The 16,871-nt window shown below is 47.8% G+C and overlaps 3 protein-coding genes across 3 annotated transcripts in view; all 3 read left to right on the top strand.

Annotated features, from left to right (window-relative positions):
* Positions 1-341, top strand: part of Pmar_PMAR014872 (conserved hypothetical protein) — a gene marked incomplete at both ends in the record, with an annotated part of 3,204 nt that extends 2,863 nt beyond the window's left edge. Inside the window, one exon of the mRNA XM_002776246.1 lies at positions 291-341. Within this exon, the coding sequence (XP_002776292.1) occupies positions 291-341 (51 nt within the window). The remainder of the gene's footprint in view (positions 1-290) is intronic.
* Positions 342-1,925: 1,584 nt separating this feature from the next.
* Positions 1,926-3,258, top strand: Pmar_PMAR014871 (hypothetical protein). The gene is made up of 8 exons (XM_002776245.1): positions 1,926-2,030; positions 2,078-2,385; positions 2,427-2,471; positions 2,521-2,592; positions 2,729-2,784; positions 2,831-2,902; positions 2,953-3,087; positions 3,146-3,258. Exons 1-8 carry the CDS (start codon positions 1,931-1,933, stop codon positions 3,150-3,152), a joined length of 795 nt encoding a protein of 264 aa, XP_002776291.1. The 5' UTR covers positions 1,926-1,930; the 3' UTR covers positions 3,153-3,258.
* A 1,077-nt stretch (positions 3,259-4,335) lies between these two features.
* Pmar_PMAR014870 (hypothetical protein) lies at positions 4,336-15,200 on the top strand (the record flags this gene model as incomplete). The annotated part of the gene is made up of 51 exons (XM_002776244.1): positions 4,336-4,398; positions 4,535-4,625; positions 4,673-4,778; positions 4,829-4,949; positions 4,996-5,047; positions 5,099-5,241; positions 5,435-5,538; positions 5,598-5,769; positions 5,815-5,924; positions 5,967-6,047; positions 6,098-6,212; positions 6,261-6,344; positions 6,587-6,708; positions 6,756-6,843; positions 6,893-7,012; positions 7,061-7,185; positions 7,342-7,435; positions 7,478-7,541; positions 7,592-7,673; positions 7,775-7,847; positions 7,891-8,022; positions 8,065-8,136; positions 8,189-8,280; positions 8,333-8,468; positions 8,739-8,874; positions 8,925-8,984; positions 9,034-9,161; positions 9,212-9,283; positions 9,742-9,746; positions 9,965-10,067; positions 10,110-10,229; positions 10,408-10,517; positions 10,566-10,692; positions 10,817-10,919; positions 10,962-11,048; positions 11,092-11,212; positions 11,259-11,374; positions 11,424-11,523; positions 11,815-11,937; positions 11,991-12,077; positions 12,125-12,215; positions 12,267-12,353; positions 12,397-12,531; positions 13,987-14,150; positions 14,247-14,378; positions 14,432-14,480; positions 14,524-14,640; positions 14,705-14,792; positions 14,843-14,920; positions 14,976-15,018; positions 15,065-15,200. The coding sequence occupies 51 exons, from the start codon at positions 4,336-4,338 to the stop codon at positions 15,198-15,200; spliced, it is 5,160 nt and encodes a 1,719-aa protein (XP_002776290.1).
* Positions 15,201-16,871: the final 1,671 nt, after the last annotated feature.

The following is a 16,871-nucleotide window of genomic DNA, read 5'->3' as shown; positions in this document are numbered from 1 at the left end:
CTAAGTGTATGATCTTGTCGTTTTTGCTCTGTTGTGCGTAATCGATTTAATGCAGCGGTAGTAGTATTTTTTCCGATTGATGACTGCAAGTGTATGCCGGCCTCCTCGAAGAGTGACGTTATTCACGCATTCAAGTCGCAGCGTTTTGCTGACTGAAAAATAGAAATTTAGAGTTAGCCCATTCAGTGTGGACGCCCTTATAGTGGGTTCGGCACAGACACTGGAAGGCACATTTTGATTGTTGTTGTTGGGTCGTAATGTTATGCTTGTTGTACTACTCGTTGGTAAAGCCAGATCCTCTCGCCACTGGTGCTCAGTATCCTTGCCACATTTGTATCTGATTTTGTCGAATGCCACATTGCTCTGTCGGTATTACTTGGTGTCGTCGTACGAGATCAAACTGTTGAATAGTTGGCTGAGTTGATTGTGGCGACTATAGCGGTGGTACTGAGACCGATTACTATGATATAACTAGAATTAACTTATTGTTGCGTTGTAAAGTTATTTCAACTCAGTGTTAATGGAAATTTGTCTGTTAAATCGCCATAGTTCCCTGTCGCAAGCATTGGTCACAGGGTTCAGTTGAGCTTCTCATTAGAGCTGCTCTGGCTGATCATTTAGGTTCATTTTTGACGTTGTGTTCGTGTAGTAGATACTCGAATACATGGGAGTTACTTCCCTGGCGCGGCATTCGTACGGTACGAATGCCTGTAGGACTCGTACCATACCGTTCTCGGAAGATGTTTTGGTTTTATACTAATCACCTGAAACTATTTATAACCTATCTGCTATGGGCAAGGATATAGGTTGGAAAATGGGGGCATGCGTCCATGTACAACAACAGGGAGAGGTTTTTCTTAATTGTTTCATCGTATCAAGAAAGGCGACCCGTCATCTCGGGAACTTACGGAAATTACGATAACCAGGCCGTGATAGTGCTCCGGTTGACTGTCAATGATACTTGAGCTAACATGGCCCCTTGTGCCCTAAGGACAACTTCTCATACTTGGTATTGTACAGACCCGTCTATGTGGGAGATGTTGACAGAGTGTTTTATTCTATTGGAGTGGTTACGAGCATCTGAGCTCACCGGTACCAGCGTGTTGCGAGGGAGGGTGCAGAGCCTTTTGTCACCAACTCCTAGAATCTCTGTAGCCCACTCTGTGAACCCATGCCTTGTCTCTGATGTACTCGACTGTCAGGTGCTTACGATCGAGGGTGTCAAAGTGAGCTGGCTCCAGCCGATATTGAATGACTAAGGATTGCAGCCTTTCCCCCTTGTCGGTCGCCTTCTCGTGCCTCTTTCCAACTGCTTACTATTAAGCTCTCTCTATGGACCCGTTATGTACGATATACTTGGCGCCGCTGTGGTGCCATCGCATGCGCCAACAAGGCCGTGAGAGAGCCTCCAGTCGTGAGCCGCTAGTGTAGATGCGACTGCCGCGTCCGGGCTCAGGTATATTATACTATCAAGGAAGCTCTTCATGCCTTATGGGAAGAACACTTCGTCTTGGTCTGTTCACTTACCCATGAACGTATTCGTTTAACGTGGAGGCAGAAGTGATAAGTCCAGTTACGAAATGGGTGCACACTTCCGTTTTCTCAAAGATCTTGATATTTGCTCCAACACCTTTTTGCTGGAATATATTCGATCACTCTGGATCCCACATTGCCGAAAATGGTCCCGTATTTGATCATACTCTAGACGCGTCAGCACTTTATACTCTCAGTGCATTTACTGAGCTATCTCGAGTCAAGATTCAATCGGCATCGGTGGCGCTCTCTCATTGTTGAGTTTTAAGATGTTTCGAAGCTGGAATGGGGTTGTCTAGAGGGAAATGTGTCATGCCGTACTTGAGGATCTCCTGTGATCCTCCGTGTCATCGGGTCGATCACAGTACGAGTATCGTACTCTATTTTCCAACAGTTAATGAGAGTAAAGTTGCAAGAAGAAATTCCAGTTCGGTCGTCGGCGAGGCTGCACGGTGTGAAACTCAGCCAGTCTGTGTTCGACAATGAGTCCGTAATGAGTGAGTCGGTCCTCGCGGCCTTCATTGTCGACAAGGCATGTCTTGAGGTACGCCCAAGAAGCCCCGACGAGGCACCAAGAACAGAGAGAGCCGGACTACTGTTAAGTACTCCTCCGAGCTTGGTTCACTAGAAGAGGAGCTCGGCCCGGAAGCATCAATAAAAAGCGGCTCCGGTAGAGCAGCAAGGACTCCATCGAAGCCCAAGCCCAAAGCTAAAGCCCGACCGCAGGCTGTCCGAACTGAGGGGCTACCAAGTGCTTGTAAGCCCCCTAGTACTCCACCAGTAGTCGGCCAAGGATCCGCCGTCACGGAGATCGAGCGTACGCGTACTCCGAGAGGAAAGAAAAGAAAAAGTGTAATGAGCTGGGGGTATAGCACGTTCATGCTGCTCTCCAGGTCAATACGAGGAAGGTACGCAAGGCGATCTCTAAGGAGTCGGGGGTACTATCTACCCTCGCGACACGGAATTGCCGATAGACTTGTGTATTAGGTCCACTCCAATAAGTCGAAATCTCGCGGAGTGCGTGTTGTCGTAGAAGAGGTGCGGAAGGCAGTTGTCGCCGTGGGTTTGAAGGGGGTGGTGATAGCCCAAATTGGTCGTCGGCTCAGTTGATTTTTCGCAGTCCAACCCTGTTCGTATCGTTGGGTTGTTGAATCAACACTCTTGATACGAATTTAGTTTCGAATTTTACTCTCAGGAACCACTTGCTCGCGAAGGAGCTCAGCCAGAGGGCAAAGAAGAGACTTCTTCTCCGTGAGAGCACGGCTTCGATCCATCTTGTGAGGTTAGTTATTTTTAGAACCGAAAAGCGATCGCAGTGGTTACCGAAAAGTCACCGACGGAAGTTCGTCATTCCCAGGAGGCGCTATGCGTGAGAAAGCTCGGCTGCTAACTCAATGTGTCATGGTAGAAACCTTTTAGGAGGAAATCGCGCGGAGGCGGCGGTCCAGGGATCCTGGGCGGGGCGGTCCCTATGGGGCTGATGGCAGCGGGAGTCGTGTCTGGCATGCTCATGGCTTACTTCTATCCCGCCTTCCGAGAGCTGCCCAACCGGATGTGAGGCTTTATGCAATATTAGCGTGCACGCGTACACAAGCTAATCGAGTATTTTTAGGTACTGATATATAAGCATGTCGATTGCGAACACTACTATGTATAGTTATGGTCACGCGAGAGATGTATTCTTCCAATACATTTTCTGACAATGAAAGCTGATAGCAGTTAGCCATTTCAATGCATAGTCACCTTTCATCACATGAGCTTTGAGTTAATACAACAGCAGTGTAGTAATTATTTGCGCCTGGTCAACCACACGTGTTGGTGACAATATGGAATCTCTGAGGAAAATTTGGAAAATCCTTGTTACTTTCTGTACACTAATCGTATATATTCTCCCAATTCGTATACAAAATCCTATCATTAGTGAGGAAAATTTGGAGCTCAGCTGAGGAAAGCGAACATTTTTTGCAGCACTGGTAGAACAGGACTTGCAGCACTTATATGCGTTGTAACCAGCACGAAGAACCATACGCAAATTTCGTATGGTTCACGTCAAACGTAGAAACGACGTTGATGATGATAAGTGGCTCAGGAATCGGAGCGAGAGTGATGAGCGTGAACAGTTCCTGTCCACGGAGAATCCTGACGAAGAAGCTGAGCGCATTCGTGCGCAAGGTTCGTGCTGCGCTTGAACTCTCAATTCGTGAGGCTGCCAAGGCGTCCGATGAGGTAGAGGCAGGTAGTGGTAGTGTGACAGGTTCCGTCAAGTCTGCCGACGAATCTACGCTCGAGCAGTGCAACGTTGTCACTTCATCACTGTCAGAGCACCCTCTGAATAGGCGCCTTTAGACAGCGTATGCGTGGAAGGGATGCTCGTCGCACGCGCGCACATGTTATTGATCATGGACGCCTTTAATATTATCGATCTCGCTTTTGGCAGAACAGCCCAAATTTTACGACGAACAGTTTGGTTCAAGAGGTTTAACTTTATATAAGAGATCATAAGGCACTAAGATTTTCATTCTTTGAGACCTTGATGGAGCAGAGTTCAGTCCAGTCTGGCAGAACACTAACAATCACCAACTTGGCCTAGTGATGAGAAGAACTTCTTCTGAAGAAGAGATATAACGAGTCCGAGGTGTCTGAGGAGGAAGGGACTGCCTAATTTTCATGTTTGTTAGTAACACATCTGCTCTTTCTTCAAGGGCTTCTGCTCTGTTCAATTGCGTTATTATATTATTGGGCGCGCGCTAATGTCGGTCCGTTCGCGCAACATTTAACATTCCGCTGTCGCATATATCCACGATGTCAACTATTCATGATATGCGAGTGACAGCGAAGGAGAAAGATCACCGGAAGAAATGCGGGGTGAGTCGCCTCGAGAGAAAACTGCTTCAACTGGAATTCATGAGCTCTGTCGAGGGTTGACGCTAAAAATTCTCAATTGATTAGAAAGGTTGCGAAAATTTCATTGTTGTTGTCATTCGCCACGCGGTTTTCACAGGAATCTCGATTGCCTGCTATCTACGATCCGAAAGTTGTGCAAAAAAAGACGAAAAAACGAATCGCCACGACTCTGGCAAATCCAGCGGAGCGTAAGGCTTCCCCAGTGCGTCCTACAAAACGATAAAGACCCGTTCAGCTGCGCCTGAAGAACCGACGAGCCCGCGAGACGAGTTAGCTACTTCTAACTCTTGGGCTCCTGAGCCATCGTGTGACTCCATAGGAGGCCTTTCGTCTGCTTGGAAGTGAGCAGAGAATTGCCGCGTTGAGACGCACTCAAGAATGTGTCTTTCAGGACTGATTGTCAATCAGCGCGGGCCCGTTGGGGCTACAACAAACGCCTTAGGAACATACGCGAAGCTCATGGAGGCATAACATCTGTCAACTCGTCAGAGGAGGTCAAACTTGACCATAGAGTAATATTCAGCTCTAGGAAAGCCTCGTTGATTTCGCGATGCCTAGGTGACCGAACTCATGGACATGTGCCTGGATGTTGTCGAAAAGCAGAAGCGACGTAATAGCACTACTTTCTCTCTGTCAGTCGTGTACTATTGTCTTACTCCAGGATGGGACCAAGTTAGAGGAGCTCTCACCCAACTGGCCAGACGCACTGACTCTTCGGAGGCAGTTCGAATAGTCGACGGTCTTGTGGCGGATCTCGGTGATACTCTGAATGCCGAGTCGGGGATCGTTCGCCTGAGCAGGAAGGTAGTGTACGGGTCTGAACTCGTTGGTTTGAAGCGTCCATCCAGGCTCATGCATACGCAGTTGATCATAGATCTGCGGAGACAAGGTGCGAGGCGCTTCAGAAACAGGTATTTCTGGGATTTAACTTCTCCCTTGCTCTCGTGTTGCATTGTTTCTACTCGTAGTCTTCTATGTAAGTGTAAGCGTTGTGTAGGTGAAAAGCCTCGAGACTGAGCTGACTGTGACCAAGATAGAGCTGCATAACAGAACTAAGGAATGCGAAATGTTACAGCGACGGGTTAATACGAATGCCCACAGGTAGTGGGCCGGGCTTGTCACAGGAGTCTGCAGATTCACTGGTTATGATGGTATGCAAGGTACAAGCAGTTGTCCAAGAACGTCGATACATTGCAGCGTGAAATCGCTATTGCGACCAAGGAACGGAAAGCAGCACAAGGGAGTAAGACCCAGCTCAACACCGCCGTCCCAGACGATAAAGGCGCCCATGCAAAGCGGGCCCGCTACCTTTCTAATCAGCTCGCCCTCACTGTAAGAGAGGAGCAGGTGTATCGGCCCAGGATTGGCCATGTACAGATGCAACAACTGACAGCACTTGAGAGGCAGAAGAAATGGTGGATGGCGAAGAGTGCGGTTCTGGAAGCAGAAACTATGTCACTTATCACCTATCATCAAAAGGCTCCGATGTGAGTTCATAAGCCAGCTTTCTTCACGGAGACTTTGTACAGAGCACTCATGAACGACGATGCCCGGTCGAAGCTCATTCAGCTCGTGTGGAAAGTTATGAACGAAAACCCGCTGGAGAATGGGTGGGCAAAGAGCCTCTGCTGGAGCTGTGAGATCCACTACTGTTCGTTAGATATAGTTTTGTGAATACGGCGTCCCAGTTGAAGAGTATGCTCGGCGAGGCCTTTGGTAAAAAGGTGACGAAGCTACCTCAGATAACGCCGTATCGTCAGCGCGGTGCAACAATGGTATGAGAGCTGGGCATTCACACTGTGAATGATTCTTTCTATATGCAGATCACAACGTTCACGGCTAACCGCTTGCCGATTCCGAAGGGTTATATGGTTTTGTCTCAAGAACAAACTGACTTCCTGACAATGGTAGGTAGTGGTGAAAAATATGTTCGCCTCCCTCAGCTGAGCTTGACAGTTTTCTCACTAAATATACACATTAACATACGCATGAGTGTAAAAATGTACAGAACTCAGTGAGAATTTCTCAAAATTTCCTCCCAGAATTCTCATATTGTCACCAACATATGTGGTTGACCGTGTGCATATTTTCCCTCCACACCGATGGTAGGAGGGGGAGCAGACAGGAATCGGTACGGATTGATCGGTAGGTTGCATCGACTCGTGGGAGGTGTACTCTGCCTTATCTGTGTGATTCGGACTGTGTGTCAACCGAGCAAGGCAGGCAGGAGTGTATCACGGCACTGGGCACTGAATTCTGGGCACAACAGAGGTTCTGGCCAACTCACTGGTGATGTTATTACTGTTGGGATCCTTAAGATACGCAAACGCGATTGGCAAAGCCTTCACTCGGTTAAAGGAACTATTCGAGGTTCGGGCGTTGGATCATCTGATTAAAACACTCATTGTAACATGTTCATCTCCTCCTAACGCCGCGATGACGTTATTCATGGTAGAACATAAGCTGCGAAGCGCTCGACTGTGATCGCGGCTCCCTGTGGGTTGTCGATGCAAGGCAGAACGTCATGTGGACGTACGTGCAGAACGCGTATGGGAATGAATTCACGAAGCTGGAGGTGGGGAAATCGGCGAACTCGCGAGGGCACTTCAGATGATGCCCTTAGATGGAATTGCCGAAGCGTGGTACTGACCCCTATGCGGAGAATATTGGTCTGGTGGCGAGCGCTTACCTTCTGAAGCAACCCATAAGTATATACAATGCATATGAGGACAAGCGATTCAATAGCAGGTAGAAAGGAAGGTGAAAGTGCATCGCTCCGCTGTATTATTGTGATGCAGTTTTGATCGCGTCACTAACTATCGCACAAGTTCAGTGTTGTGCATACCGGTCGTGAGTGGAGGCAGAGTTACGTGCGTTGTAAGCTCATCACAAGAGCTATATTAGTGCCAATGTGATCGATACCAAGGTTCAAGTAGTAAACAAACGTCGTGAACCAGTCTTCGACCAGGACGATGAAGCCCTTTTGAAGAACATCGCGGTAGCATTACCGATGTTGGCTAGATGATGACGAGCAGCTCAGGTCCTCGGGCTCGAGATGATCATGATATTCGAGAAGTCGGCCGTAAGTGGATTCTCGATGAAGCGTGAGTCCTGGAAGTGAATCTGCCCGATTAGCGATTGTTATGGTATGCAGGTCAGAGTTATCTGCTGCAATTCGCTACTGAGATCATGCAGTACTGTGCAGACCCGAATACGTTGCTGGGGCTGTTAACATTGTAATACAGGCTCTTTGTGAACTCAATGGTCGAATATGCAATTACTATTAAATTTTTATAGTCGGATTTATTCAGCTATAATATTTGGTTTGTTTTCGTAGGTATATGAACGAGTTGTTCCAAGCAAAGAAGGTCGCTCTTCACATCGTTGTCGGTGACATGACTGCGCAAATTGTGAGGGGGACTTTACTCGAGCATGACTAGGACGGTATGGCAGGTACATGGTGGAGCTCAGCCTAAGAATACACATGGGAGTCCGACGCCTACACGTGTTATTCCGGATCAGAAACAGTTGGAGAAAAATTTGAAACCACACCTTGGTGAAATGACAGGAATTGTGGGAGAGACGGTATGAGAAATAATAGATATTTGTAAATATTCCGCTTCGCAGGTGAACTCGAAGAGCCCGCTTACGTTTTCCTTCCCGGCTGGCGATGAGCTCAAGTCAGCCTCAGCGAAAAATGTACGGAGCTCAGCTTTAGTCGGCAATGCTGAGGTGACTTATTGGCCTTCAGGATCCGCTCAGGGGAATCTATGATGAATCGGTCGACCTGTCACCACCTGATAATAATGATCTTTATGCACGTAGGGATAGTCAAAAGAAAAGGTAGATAGTGTTGGGTCAGTTCTTGGTGTGAGCATCCTGGCTCCTTATGTAGATATGTGCTTCATTCGTATCCTTTGTTCGACAAGAGATCGGTCACGGCAGTTCTCCAATTCGTGTGTGTTGATGGCAAGAAAACTAGCTTTGGAAATGACGAGGAATTCGACCCCTATAATGTTAGCCATACTAAAGTAAGAAAGGACTCCTTGAATAAATGAGCTAATGAATATCCAGTACTAATAATAATAATCAAACTATACTATCGGGTGATATATGTAATGGAGTTTCACGACCGTGGTATGAAAAACACTAGTGAAAAAGATATTTCACGACTACTACAGGCCGCGAATATCGCGTTTTTCACAGAGTATTACGCCACTTCACGTAAAACGGGTGGAGCTCCAATATATAAACTAACAATATCGGATATTTTTTCGGGATCTGATTCGGTTCATGCTCAGGTTTTGAAACAGATATGCAACTACATTGTTGTTGTGATGAGAGATTGGTACACTTCAGCTGAGCGTAAGGATCTCCATGAACGCTGGGCTAAGGCTGCGAGGACCAAGAGCCCTGCAGATATAGCGATGGCTGCATGTAGGAGAGTTTTCATTTTGTGGTCAGCAAAGTGATTTTCCCTGTCTTAGTTATTCTCGGGAAGTATAACAACAATGTTGGGGGCGCAAATTCTGAAAAAACTGTCAACGGTAAGTCCTGGAAAGCAACGACAAGGGACGAAGTTTGTCGCTCTTTCAGGGGGTACTGGAGTGAGGAAGAGCTCACGAGAGGAGGGGCAGAAGGCTCCTTCTGGTAAGGCTCAAGGTGGAGGGTCGCTGTGGGGACTCACAGAAGGGGAGAGGCAGAGCGATTGGAAAAACGCTGAAGTAATAGGGCGTGATTCGTGTCACCGCGTGTCACCGTGTTGAATGGTCAGCCTGGATGGGAAGTGCGCAATTTGTCTACGATCTACCAAGCGTCGTTTGAGGCGGGTCTTATCAGCGCTCAGGTGATCATCATTCGCGAATACCATTATTATCAAGTTTTTCTCTTCGTATTCTTAGGACCTTATGAGCATGATGAGCTCATCATGATGAACAACATATTCAACCCCTTAGTTTTGTCAATTCGATGTGTTGATGTGTACCTGACCACACTGGGAGTTGCGTTCGAGCCGCGGGTTAAATGTGTGGGACTTTCACCCTGCAGAAGTTTGGTCTTCATGGTGTATGAATAGCCGACAATGTCAGTCGGTGTGTTGTGATGATGGGGACTGTTCGGCATGGAAGGGAGTGCAATAGAGATAAAGGGGAGACTGGAGAATAGCTGATCCCCGGCAGAATTTCCAACATTGATTATGGAAGCATGCAGTGAAGTCCTTCGTTATGAAGGTGATAGAGCTTGCATTCCACTGGGAGTTGGGTGGGTGTAAAGATGTGGTTTTTTGTTAGCATTCTGTCCACTTAGGTAAGGTAAGGGTGAACGTAATAACCATACCTTTGTTGTGGTCACTTTTTTGAGATTTTCGCAAATTAGTTCACTTGTTTTTCGACACTTTATCATGGTGCAGAGTGGGATGCTACCGACAGTCATAAACACTTTTTTGCCGTTGCTGGTTCTCTTCATAGCCGTGGCTTACGTGTAATACAGCTAGAAAGGGAACTTGGAATACACTTCTTGTTGGTGGCAGGTATTTCTGTGGCGATTACACCAGTCATGATGTTGTTCATCGTAATACAGCGTTTGTACACCCGTCGGATAGGAAGCTTATCGATAAGCGTGAACTACTAGAAGTAATGGCTGACAGCATCACCGAACTGAATACGCTTGTGTAGGCGCAGTTATCCGAAGAGGTGGCGACCCGACGAAGAATAGAAGCTCATCCGAAAAGTGTCGTGCTGGGGTTTGGTGCATGCCTGGATGGAGTTACTCGTGGAGTGGATCTACTCAGGGAGGTACTATTGTCGGCAGTTTACGGTATTGTGGGAAAATATGCACATGCTCAACTACATGTGTTGGTGACAAATTCTGGAGAAATTTTGGTATCGGTACACTCCTACCCGAATTCGTGTGTAAACTCCTACGTGAGGAAACCTACGACCTCAGCGAACATATATTCTGGCATTTTCTCAGCTGCACATAGAGCCTTCTGAGCACCCCCAGGATCATGATGTTATTTCCAGTCGGAAGGACTTGGCCGAGACTTTTCACTATTTTTTTGAACATGGAGCTGCGGCTGAGCGGTAATAATTTCTCATTATAACTCCCTTATGGATTTCGCTCCGCCTCAGCTACGTCTCAAACAGGACACTCTTTGATGAACTGGTCACTGCAGTGCGGAGTTTTGGTGATCATTATGGGACTTTCTGGAGATTCGGTGGCAACGCTCCACATATGGGGTGTAGGATCAAGTTGGAGGTAAAGCACTACCTTTCCGTGGCGTAATTTATGCTCATTACATCGCGCTGTGTTGGGGGGGGGGGGGCAACTCGCATTTCACCATAGTTATTGTAGTTATTTACCCTCGTCGTTGTTCATTCAGGGTCATGATGTTCTGCTGGGCGCACATGTCTCGAAAGAGCTCCGGGATCAGTTTGCCGTGCCCTTGCCGATAGCAGGAGGTTTGGCATCAGCATCAACGGAAGGTAGGCTCTGTATGAAGTAGTGATGAACCATTCGCCTTGCAGGAAGCGGTGACGATATTCACATCATTTTGGAAAGCATTTCTGATGAGACTTGGGGTTCCGACACCTGTCCGAGGGCGAACCGTCTAGGTAGTGATGAAGCCCCTCTTTTCGAGGGTCGTATTTTGCGCAGCTCTTCATAGCGATATTCACTCACCGTATCTGCGCGGTATAGAGGAGATCCAGGAGGAAATCGGCTCGGGCGCATTTAAGCCCGACGCCTTGGTCCTGGGGGCTTTCCAAATGATGGATGGGTGACACTATGAACATCTCGTCGGAGGGAATTCTGGGAATGTTTAGGTTTCCGTTCCCAACAGAAGGGGAGCGGCTAGATCGACTTGAGCGGGCTCGACAGCTGATTGATGCACAGGGCCCTTCCGTAAAGGTCCACGTTGAACTCGCTAGTTTCGCCAATTGTGAGTGATGCCCGTCTGCGTAGTAGTAGCAGCTCGTCGTGCCTTGCAGCTCAGTTCATGAGAGAGTTGTATGATACCGGTATGCTGACTAGAGTCGATAGTCTTGGGATGAACGAACAGGAGCTAACTACATTCACGGACTGGCTGGGGTAGGGGGAAGGAGGATGTGTGGGGGTAATATGCATATGGTCAACTACATGTGTTGGTGACAATATGGGAGTTTCTGTACATTTCTACTCCAAGTCGTATGTACACTTGTGTAGTGAGGAAACCTCTGAGCTCAGCTGAGGGAAGCAAGCATATATCCCAACACCTCCTGCTGATGATGATGATGATGATGATGATGATGATGAGTGAATCTTTGCCACAACGCTTGAATATAAAATTTACGTTGTAAATGCGTCTTCCTGCGGTTCTTGCATGCCCTACGGGTTTCCCAGGAAGTCGTCGTCTACGAGTGATGGGAGTCTCATCCGCGCTTCGGAGTCTCGTCCCAAAGTTCGAAACGTTTTGGATGCGTTACGAAGCCTTTGGAAACTGATTGAGGAAGTGAATGAGAAGACGTAGTATTCGGAGGCTTATCAGCTCGTTACGGTATGCATTGATAATCTGTCAGGAACTCCACGAGGCAGGTTTCTCGTATACACGTTCACACTCTAGCTTTCCAAGCTGTTTTGGTCAAGACAGATGCCTGGAACAGAACGTGAGGACGTAGGTCGATTTTGACTTTGTCGATTTTGTGGATTTCAGAGCAGAAGCGATGAGTAAAGCGAGTCTTATCGCGTTCAAGCATGTGTGTGGTTTCAACACTGACGATGATATAGACCTGAACAAGGGAAAGGTAATATGGATGGATTAAGTGCAGCATAGGCGACCTACTACGGTGTCATAGGTTCTGTTGTATGATACGTTCGTCGATAGTGAAGATGAAGACCTTGCGCAGAGGAGGGATGTGCTGAAAACTAGGCACCATAATGGGGTGCGTAAATGAATTTTCTCTCGTCTGGAAGTGCTTGCTGTAGGTGGTTTGCTGGGATGATACTCGCGATCAAGAATCCACCGATAAGGTTACCATGTGCCTGAGTCCAAACATTGTATGTACGGAACCTGTAGCAACGATTGCAGCGGGCGATAACATCTCAGGAGCCGCTATCGCGGTACAAATTTAACTGAACTCTGTCGCGAGGAAATTTTATCGTTTACATTGTTACTCTTGTATCGATTGAGAGCGGCGGTGGCGTTGAGTTGGAGTGCTCGGGTGTTCATTCTATCATCAACAGTTTTATGAATGTCATATTGGCCGTCTGCGCCTCGTCACGATTCGGTCAGCAGTGGAGTTTGCTATAGATTGATTACGGGCAGCGGAGAGACTATGTCTTCGACTATAGCAACGCGGGGATGCGCGAAAGACGCGATCTTCCGTTATCTTTAGAAGGCCAGCTGTCCTGACTACTTGTTGGAGTTCAATTGATTCATTGTTTCTCATTGGGCGTTGTCATCATCGTCATCGCTGTACCGTGTGTAACACTGTTCGGAATCCACATCCTAACAGCTCCACGGTTAGAGAACTGTAAGGGTCGACGTCGCACTGTTGGGGAGTAGTTCCACAGTGGCACAGGTTCACGATTAGTTCGGTGTACCACTCGTCCAGTTTAGAGGAAGTCTAGGTCATGTTCTCTCACCATGAAGTGGTTTCTCACTCCGAACGAATTACGCTCCCGGTTGGGTTTCTTTGTGAGAGTTAGAGGTTATCGTCAGAGTATTGATACTGCCAACACGACTCAACTTTCTCATCGGTGTGATTGGGGTGATGAGCTGAAGAATTGCTGTGTCCCAGTGTCCCAGATGGACTCATTAGAACATCTTTGGCGACGACCGGTTACTCACTTGAGCCTTTAGATGAGTGCAGAGTATCATATAAGCTCCGGTCCTTCGGAAAGATCTTTTTCCAGTATTATCATTATTATATTCGTATTACTTGTATTATTATTAATAATCTTGCGACTTGAAGTCGCACTATATTTGTCTCGATAGAACAAATAGAGGAGTGTCTCACGAGTTCACTTATAAGAAGTTGGCAGCTGCCGTATTCTTCGTTGACCCCCTTGAAGATGCATTAGTTTCTGTTGAATCGGTACGTATTTATTGTTGTCAATGAAAACTATTAACACGCCGCTTGGCGAGGCTCCCAGCAATGTCCTCAACTTTGCTCAGCCGTAGAAGTCGAGATATATCGACTAGCAGCAAATGTAGGAGCAGTGGTGAGCTGTAAAGAGAGATTTATCGATTCGACATGCTCGTGTATAGACTACCATTGGACTCGCGGGGCCCTTCCGAGCATGGGACCAGCGAAACGCTTGAAGGAAGCTCTCGATGGAAAAGGTATCGACGGCACTCGCTGGAGCTAGTAGTCTGCTTCCAGATGCCCGACTGAGACCTCCGTCGCTCACTTCCGCGCGCTGCATATCTCCGACCCGACCTGGTGGTGTTTCCGTAGACGAACGTACGCAGCGAAAGCTCGAGCTAATCAGAGCTGTAAGAATCCGTGATCTACTCTGATATTTAGAAAGTCCGCGGAGTGGTCGCTTCGGTTGGAGGTCGTTGCCCTGTAGGTATGCCGATATCTCGGTTCAGAACTGCGTCTCGACCTGCCTGGCAATTTCTATCGTGAATGGTCGGGCAAGCCTAGCCAGTCTCTCATCTACCTCTACGTCAGCTATAAGGATCGAATTGAACCGCCTGACGAATTCGTTGAAGATGCAGCCCCTGGCAGGCCGTGAGTCTCAATCGTTTTGCCCTGTTTACTTCCGGCTCGAGTCGTGACTGGTCCTCTTGACTCTTGCGAGTGGTGGTTCGTCAGTCATTCTCTCAGATATCGCGGATTCGGGCCTTCAGAAACAGCTGCTCATGCCGCGGAGCAGTACTGGAGAGCTAGGAAGTTCGATACTCTCCTTTATCGCACAGTTGCTAGTCGATCTGCAAAAATTTCCTACCGTCTTCTCCGGTACATTTTACTCTATCTTGGAGCGTCTCAAAATGGGGGCTCTTCATTGTTAGATACGAGGACTCTGCGATCGTCTTTGTTGTCGCTCACGAGGCCCTACATGTAGCCATCCTGGCAAGTGGGTCCTACACAATATCATTGCAAGGTCCACCTGCGCAAGTCGGGTATCAAAATCCCGTACGACTACGAAGAGGCTCTAGCCGACTGGGTTGGGTTGCAAGTTGTGTTGGGCTTTTCCAAATGCAGAAACGAGCTCCGTGAGGTGAGTGTAGGTAGCGCGCGTGGCGCTCATATCTCATCATGAGATTCTCATGATTGACGTATAGGCTGTCACTCTCGACGCCGATGAGGCTGTGAGATTCGTCGACCGTATGGAAAAGTTTCACTCGCTGATATGCGAAGTTCTACAGGGAGGTAACAGATAGACCTCAGAGAAAGTGGTGGAATCATCCCGTTCATCTTAGAAGCTGCCTCATTAGCCAGGATCCAAGATGCCTGGGACCGAGCCATCGCTGCGGAACACACAATCTCGGCCAAGGTGTGTGCGAGATAGTCTGTGCAGTTTGACTGTGTGATAGGCACCATCCATTTTTATAGATCGTTTCGGTTTCTCTGTCTTCAACAAAGCGTTTTTGCTCCGGTGAGTAACATTGCTTCAACTTTCCTGATGATACGAAGGTGTTCAGGTACAGTGCTTACTGCGCGAAGTACTTCCATTTGAAATCAGTTTTATGTGAATCTGGTGGGGAATTTAACCCCGCTTTTGAGAACCTGCACCGTTGGTTGAAGAAGATTCCAGACAACATAGGATCGCTGGGCTAGACAAGCTCAAATGATTCATGTGTCAACTTCCCTTCGGTGCAGAATTCAGCATATCCCTTCAACTAGCATGATAAATGACTCGATGTAACTGATGACTCTCCAAAAAGATCTCTACATTGAGTTGTGTAGTAAAGTCGATAAATTGGTGGGAAATCGATAGTCCAACAGGAGGAGAATGCATCTTGAATTATCGATTGTAGTATTTCGAGTACTCACACGAGCTGTGCGTGAGAGTTCAGAGTTTAAACGTTGTACCCTCAACGCATCTGATCTCGAAGGCCGCCTACAAGTCTTGCCATAGATCAGCTCGACGCGTCGACTGACACTGAATTTGATTCAGAGGTTTCATATTCTAAAAATCAAATTCCGTCAATCTTGCTTCATGTCGTTGAATTGTCTACGATGAGTCAACTCGAAGCCACGAACGGAAACAGAAATCATTCACACCTCTCATGCAGCATGAATCATGGTCTACTGAGAGACATATCCCCAGGGCCGACGCCTGCGACCAGACACTTAGTTCATCTCGTTACGGTTCACTCACTGCAACATGGACAGCCATTCCTTCCCGTGTAGCCTGCCTCCTCTAGGAGTTCCAACTTGAAAAGCCGCCCACAGTTACAGCATGCTGTCACTGGGAGATCAGGCATCATGTTCTTGTAAAATCTATCATTCATTCGAATACTATGAAAGATGCACAGCCGCGCCAACAACAGTAACGTCTCACCTAGTTCCTGCTACTTTGCAGCCTTGATCGATAACGAGTACTTCCTCAGGCCGTAACTCACACAATATCTCTGTTGGTAAACGTGTGCGCTTGTAGGGCTCCCCCGGAACCAGATTCCGAGCGCTAGTCACCTTCGACATAATCACGGCAACAAAGTGTCTTGATCTCTTACAATGGTTCTGAGGAGCTCTGAGTCCACATCGTAGAGCGAGCTGGCAGCCGTAGCGCCGCCTTCATCATCAAGAACGAGGCAGTCGGCGCCTTGTCCGCCTGGACTCAAGCGTACGCTCTGCTCGAAGATCAAGGCTCTACGCGATTCCCGTCCACGAAGTTCTTTCCTATCACGTAGTCCAACTGGATAGCGAGGTTCGCATTCCACAAGCGAAATCAACTCGTCCTGGTCGAGCGATTCATCGGTTGCTTCCTAAATGGAGATCTTCCAATTCGCGCCTATCAAGTTGAATTCAACTCACGAACTCCAACAGAGGTAGAGGTTCCCAGCCTATTGAGGATCGTATCTGCACTAGCGATTGACTCTGCCAAATATTAGAATTCCGACTTACCACTGGATGCAGGCATTCAGTGCAGTGCTCGGGCTCGATAGCTTCTGGGGACGAAGAACCTAAACGAATTCGAAATAGGGACATCGATATGTTCGCATATGATACCCTCGAATGAAATCAAGTACGCGAGCGTCGAGCCACAGCGACCGCAGACATGCGAAACGTCATCGCTGTCGACCAGTGCGGCTGATCTGGCTTTCAGGGTCTGATTGTGATCATCGCGCTGGTCCCGAGATGTACATTGTTGATTACTGAATATTGCGCCTTCGCATACAATTGCCGTGGGAGTTTCACGTACCCCAAGCGATCGTGGGCGGCTCCTGATAGATGATTCATAGCGTTCGAAATTGGACAGCCTACGGGCTAGCTTGAAACATTGTA

This window comes from Perkinsus marinus (genome assembly GCF_000006405.1).
Source record: "Perkinsus marinus ATCC 50983 genomic scaffold scf_1104296953800, whole genome shotgun sequence".
Classification (NCBI taxonomy): domain Eukaryota; phylum Perkinsozoa; order Perkinsida; family Perkinsidae; genus Perkinsus; species Perkinsus marinus.
This window is presented reverse-complemented; position numbering and strand designations above follow the sequence as displayed.

Bases quoted from the DNA above. Each gene is read 5' to 3' on its own strand.
- Pmar_PMAR014871 (XM_002776245.1), top strand. From the start codon at position 1,931: ATGAGAGTAAAGTTGCAAGAAGAAATTCCAGTTCGGTCGTCGGCGAGG. The intron at 2,472-2,520 runs GTACTATCTACC...CTTGTGTATTAG, and splicing joins CGATCTCTAAGGAGTCGGGG to GTCCACTCCAATAAGTCGAA. The intron at 2,903-2,952 runs GTGAGAAAGCTC...GAAACCTTTTAG, and splicing joins ATTCCCAGGAGGCGCTATGC to GAGGAAATCGCGCGGAGGCG.